This window comes from Myxine glutinosa, chromosome 5 (assembly GCF_964187855.1).
Source record: "Myxine glutinosa chromosome 5, kmMyxGlut1.1, whole genome shotgun sequence".
NCBI lineage: Eukaryota > Metazoa > Chordata > Myxini > Myxiniformes > Myxinidae > Myxine > Myxine glutinosa.
Window position 1 is genome coordinate 56,740,904 of NC_136265.1, and position 6,262 is coordinate 56,747,165.

The 6,262-nt window shown below is 44.5% G+C and overlaps 1 protein-coding gene across 1 annotated transcript; it reads right to left on the minus strand.

The window, feature by feature from the left end:
- Positions 1-3,113: 3,113 nt before the first annotated feature.
- On the minus strand, positions 3,114-6,051 carry LOC137428597 (uncharacterized). Its single transcript, XM_078777299.1, has 3 exons — positions 5,985-6,051; positions 5,811-5,873; positions 3,114-4,642 (listed from the first exon to the last, which is right to left on the minus strand). The coding sequence occupies exons 1-3, from the start codon at positions 6,049-6,051 to the stop codon at positions 3,114-3,116; spliced, it is 1,659 nt and encodes a 552-aa protein (XP_078633425.1).
- Between the last annotated feature and the right edge of the window lie 211 nt (positions 6,052-6,262).

Genomic DNA, 6,262 nt, shown 5'->3' on the forward strand with positions numbered 1-6,262 from the left:
GGGAGGAAAAGAAGAAAAGAGGAATATAATTGGTTTTGGGGCGTTTAATGTCACAAATCTTTCGGATCATCATTTACAAATACATATCTTTCACATATTTTTCATTCATATCACGTATATTTCAGTGTTCATTTTAAGCTGTGAAGCCATTTCAATATCAGCCGATGTCCTTCCTTCCATCCGTCCGTTAAAAATAAAGTAGACAAAACTTTCTAACCCACTGTTTAATTCTAAATGGTTCTGAAGGGCTGTTGAAACCAAAGCTTTCAGAATCATTGGAATCTCCCGCGATGAAGCCAACTCCGAGGGACTTTCACTCACTCACCACAGGCAGGTTGGTGGTCTTTCTGTCTTCTACCGACTCCTCTCCGGCTTTGCTCCCCCAGATCTCTCTGTCCTCTGTCCCCCAAATATTCCTACAGGTCGCACAATATCTGCCAGCAACCTCTTATGGTTAAACTGCCAAAATCAAGACTATATGCTCACCTTTACTCTTTCATTCCTCTTTTCTCCCGCCTCTGGAACAAACCCCCTCACTCTCTTCAATCCCACTCCTCCCTCCAGGTCTTTAAAACAGCGGTTCACCACCGTCTCTTATCTTCCCCCATCCAAAACCTTTATCTTTTCGACCCCTGCAAATTCACCCCAGATCCACATTTTTGAAATGCCAACTTCTTTCCTGGAAGTCCTTGCAGTGTCCAAGTGTTTTATACTTCTCCCCCCCCCCCCCCCGCCTTTCACACGCCTCCTCCCCCCAAGTCCTCACCCTCTCACAGATCTCCCGATGTCCCTGCTCTCAAATGGTGTGTTTGTGTGCTTACCCCTCTCTCCCCATCTTGTCTACCGCTGCCCTTATTATATGTTTTTTCATGCCGAATGCCATACAAAGCCGAATGCCTCAACTCTGTGTTTGCCTCAAAATCTTGTGTCCCAAACCCATCTCTCTCTGTTCCCACCTTTCCCAGTCGAACCCAACTGCTCCTGGACTCTGTGTCCTTCTCTCCTGACAAGGTGGAGGAGTTTTTTTCAAACCTCGACTCTGATTCTGCAACTAGACCAGACGGCATCAGCCCACGGGTCCTAAAATCCAGCTCTGCCGCTCTATCTCACCCTCTCTCTGTTCCTTTCACCCTCTCTTTTGCTCAAGGTCATCTGCCAGCATCCTGGAAATCAGCCAACATCACCGCTTTACACAAAAAGGTGCAAAAACGGATACTTGCAACTACAGACCAATCAGCCTGCTCCCAATTATCAGCAAAGTCATGGAATCCATCATTGCTTCAGATATGAAATCCTTCCTCTTCTCCAATGGCTTGATCTCCGATCATCAATTTGGATTCAGACCAGGTCATTCTACTCTGGACATGCTGCTTCTGCTGTCTCAACAATGGATGGAGGTCCTCAATGCCAAACAGGAAATCAGAGCTGTCTCCCTTGACATATCACGTGCCTTCGATACGGTCTGGCACCCAGCTCTGCTCACCAAACTCTCCTCCTATGGTATCCATGGAAATCTCCATGCATGGCTTGCGGACTTCCTCTCTGGTCATAGTCAACGTGTGGCCCTGAATGGATTTCTCTCATCTCCCCTTCCTGTTCAGGCTGGAGTTCCCCAAGGCAGTGTTCTGGGCCCTGTGCTTTTTCTGGTCTTTATCAATGATCTCTCCGACTCTCTGGAAAATCCTCTCTATCTCTTTGCTGATGAATCCACTCTCTGCCACTCCATTCCGCTTCCCTCAGATCGGCAGTCTGCAGCCTCCTCACTCTCTGAAGACCTGGACAAAATCACAGACTGGTCAAACAAGTGGAACATGTCTTTCAATCCTGACACTCTTACTATGTCTCTCCGAAAAGATCGAATGGACAACCCTCCCATCTACTTTCTCAACAATCCTCTCCAAGAAGTTCTGACGCTCAAGCTTTTGGGTCTCACTATCTGCCATGATCTTTCCTGGGAAAACCACATTTCCAAGCTGGCCTCCAAAGCCAGTTGCCGACTGGGCATCCTCCGTCGTAGAAAGTCCTTCCTAGGCACACCTGAGCTCCTCACCACATACAAGGCTTTCATCCGCAGCTCAATGGAATACTGTTCTCCCCTATGGGCCGGTGATCCTGCCTCACAACTAGCTCGGCTTCACGCTGTTGAAACCAAAGCTTTCAGAATCATTGGAATCTCCCGTGATGAAGCTATCTCCGAGGGCCTTTCACTCACTCACCGCAGGCAGTTAGGTGGTCTTTCTGTCTTTTACCGACTCCTCTCCGGCCTTGCTCCCCCAGCTCTCTCTGTGCTTCATCCCCCAAATATTCCTGCAGGTCGCACAAGATCTGCCAGAAACCTTCTGATGGTTAAACTGCCGAAATCTCGGCTCTCTGCTCACCGTCGCTCTTTCATTCCGTCTTTTCTCCCACCTCTGGAACAAACTCCCACACGCCCTTCAATCCCACCCCTCCCTCCAGGTCTTTAAAACAGCTGTTCACCACCATCTCTTATCTTCCCCCATCCAAAACCTTGATCTTTTCTACCCCCGCTAATTCACCCCAGATCCACCTTGTTTGAAATTCCAACTTCTTTCCTGGAAGTCCTGGCAGTGTGCATATGTTTTATACCTCTCCCACCCCCCTTCCCATGCCTCCCCCCCCCAAAGCCCTCTCCCTCCCACAGATCTCCCGATGTCCCTGCTCTCAAATGTTGTGTTTGTGTCCTTCCCCCTCTCTCCTCATCTTGTTTACCGCTCCCCATGTTATATGTTTTATATGTCGGTTTCGGTGTCGGTGTCAGTTTGTCTTTCTGTGTGATTAATGTTAGCTCTTTCACGAGCCTCGGTCTTGTATACAAAAAATAAAAATGTGTGTTTGATTTTTTGTGTGATTAATGTCAGCTCTTTCATGAGCCTCAATCCTGTATACAAAACAAACAAACAAACAAAAAAAAAAAAAAAACGTGTTTTTCTCGGTTTGTTGCTTTTCTATTCCAGGGAGTCATGGTCTTTCACCTCATTTCCTCTATTTTGATCTTACTACAATTGTTGCGGCTCATTTTTAATATTTTGTCACCTTCCTCTTCTTCCTCTGCTATTTGGCCTAATCTTTCTCCTCGTTATCATTTACTGTTCTTACTCTTGGTCTCCTGTGTGAATCGATTGATGTCGACGCAAATGTGATGGAGTCGAAAAAGCCTTGCTGCATAAAGAACACTGATACGGCTTTTCTCCTGTGTGAATCGTTTGATGTCGACGGAAACGTGATGGAATAGTAAACCCCTTGCTGCATAAAGAACACTTAAAGGGCTTTTCTACTGTGTGAATCGTTTGATGTCGACGCAAACATGATGGAGTTGAAAAAGCCTTGGTGCATAAAGAACACTGATAGGACTTCTCTCCTGTGTGAATCGTTTGATGTAGACGCAAGTATGATGAAGTCGTGAAAGCCTTGATGCATAAAGAACACTGATAGGACTTCTCTCCTGTGTGAATCGTTTGATGTCGACGCAAGCATGATGGAGTAGTAAAAGCCTTGGTGCATAAAGAACACTGATAGGGCTTTTCTCCTGTGTGATGTTTTTGATGTTGTCGCAAGCTTGATGAATAAACAAAAGCCTTGCTGCACACTGAACACTGATAGGGCTTTTTTCCTGTGTGAATCTGATGATGTTGATGGAGATATGATGAACTTGTAAATGCCTTGCTGCATACTGAACACTGATAGGGCTTTTCTCCTGTGTGATGTTTTTGATGTTGACGCAAGCCTGATGAATAAACAAAGGCCTTGCTGCATACTGAACACTGATAGGGCTTTTCTCCTGTGTGAATCTTTTGATGTTGACGGAGATATGATGAACCAGCAAATGCCTTGCTGCACACTGAACATTGATAGGGGTTTTCTACTGTGTGATGTTTTTCATGTTGACGCAAATATGAAGAATCAGCAAATGCCTTGCTGCAAAACTTACACTTGTACGGCTTCTCTCCTGCATGACGTTTTTCATGTTGATGCAAATATGACGAATCAGCAAATGCCTTGCTGCAAAACGAACACTTGTAAGGCTTCTCTCCTGTGTGACGTTTTTCATGTTGACGCAAATGTGACGAATTCGAAAATGCCTTGCTGCAAAACGAACACTTGCACGACTTCTTGCCCGTGTGGATTGCTTGATGTCGTTTTAAAGATGACAACGCTGTGAATGATTTGTCACACAAAGAACACTTGTACGGCTTCTTGCCCGTGTGGATTGCTTGATGTCGTTTTAAAGATGACAATGTTATAAATGATTTGTCACACAAGGAGCACTTGTACGGCTTCTCTCCTGTGTGACGTTTTTCATGTTGACGCAAATGTGACGAATTAGAAAATGCCTTGCTGCAAAACGAACACTTGTGCGGCTTCTTGCTCGTGTGGATTGCTTGATGTCGTTTTAAAGATGACAATGTTATAAATGATTTGTCACACAAGGAACACTTGTGTTGTCTCTCACTTCCTCGGATATTCTTGAGGGGCTCTGTACAACGCTTACATCTGCGTGTGAAAGACACGCTGCCAGGTTGGTCAGTTTCTTGACAAACACTCCGAGTCGTGGGCCGATTGAAAACTTCCGTGTCAAACCACTGGGAACAGTTTGAACAAGAAACTAGTTTCGTTTGTTTCCCTGTAAAGACAAATCACAAAAATCATCATTAATTCGCACCAACTTCAGAAAATGGACATATATTTCATTCAAATTAGATTGAAGATTGGCACCAAATATGCTCAATTCGATTCAACAGGAAAGATTCAAAAATAGAGGAATTGCGCATCTTCCCAAATGAGTCAGACATTTACTGATCACACACAAACGATCTTATCAGAGGTTGCTCCATCATTCTGGACAGTGTGGAGCAATCAGGGGCTTGCTCCCACCATGTGTTAATGATTGTAGCATCAGTTTATCCTTGCTTCCTATGGTGGTTAACATACTTTGATGGACATTCTGTTGAATCCATCCATTGTTCTACACGTCCACCAAAACAGAATGACTTTCATAACTTTTCCATTTCCAATATCTAGAAAAGAGATGAAGGACAAAGGGGTACCAGACCTCTCGGGGAAGCAATACTCTGCAGTTCTCTGAAAAGTGCTCATTGGCAATACAACAAACACAACATGCATTATAAGGCCATTTTCCCTGCTAGAGCGGGGGTTAGCCTTGCGGTCCCCATGACATTGGCAATATGAAGAAGAATCAAGGCATGGCGGGCCTGTTGGCGAATGCCCAGTGTACATGCTCCTGTTTGCCATCTCTCGTGGGCATGTCATTCGGGATGGTGAGACTCTTTAAAATGTTAATTTACGAAATAAATACACGAGTTGGCTGGTTTATCCATTCAGAGAGGTACTGTGAGAAAAGGCAATACTTTTCCAGGTGTCAACTCCTTGCTTTTTGCTGTATTTTAACTTTGCTTGAGGAGGGAATTGTGGGGATTTACGAATGCGCGGCATTGACGAAGCTCAAGCATCTAGCATCTCTCCTTATTTTGTTTTGTACAAGAGGAACATGCATTGTGAATGATGATATATTTGACCCGAATAGTTTTACAGATTAATTCCTCCTCTGAAACACACGCTTACCCTGAACATCTCAAACAAATATAGTGATGCTTCAATATGCAGAGAGGAATCCGTTATTAATGAGCTGGGTCATTTTAACATGGCCTAAAGTCACCATGTGGCCTTAAAAGACAAGTGCCACAGCATCTCTCACAACCTCCTGTGCAACGTAGACACACACACATGACTGTCTGTAACTGGAACAAGCAGAATGTTGTTGTGCTTCAGACCTTTCTCTTGAGATGGTGAGTCATCCTCAAACTCAGATTCCACCTTCACTTTCCCAATCAATTCTGAAAATAAAAACATCACATTAAAACTGAACTTTAGATTTTTCAAGTTTCTAAGGCTTATGGAGCACCTTATGCAAACATACACATCAGACTTTTCAAATCCGATCAAACCCGGAGAAACAGGTCCGCTCCCTGGGAGAGGGCGAGGTTGGGGTTCTCCAATCTTATATTCTTCCATTTCGTAATGATGGAACTCATTATGCTCTTGGGAACTTTAAACAAGAGAAATTGTTTTATACATCCAGGTAATATGTTCCAAATTTCACCAACGGCTTGTTTCCGCATTCTTGAGTCTTATTTTGAAAACCGTCGAAATCACGTTGGTGTCTGTTCATCCGTCCATCCGTCCGTCCACCAAAAATGTGTTGGCACTCATATCTCAAGGGCTC

Coding starts and splice junctions, on each gene's coding strand:
- LOC137428597 (XM_078777299.1), bottom strand. CDS start 6,051: ATGGAAGAATATAAGATTGGAGAACCCCAACCTCGCCCTCTCCCAGGG. Junction 5,874..5,984: donor GAGCGGACCTGTTTCTCCGG/GTTTGATCGGAT, acceptor TTTTATTTTCAG/AATTGATTGGGAAAGTGAAG. Junction 4,643..5,810: donor CTCACCATCTCAAGAGAAAG/GTCTGAAGCACA, acceptor TTGTCTTTACAG/GGAAACAAACGAAACTAGTT.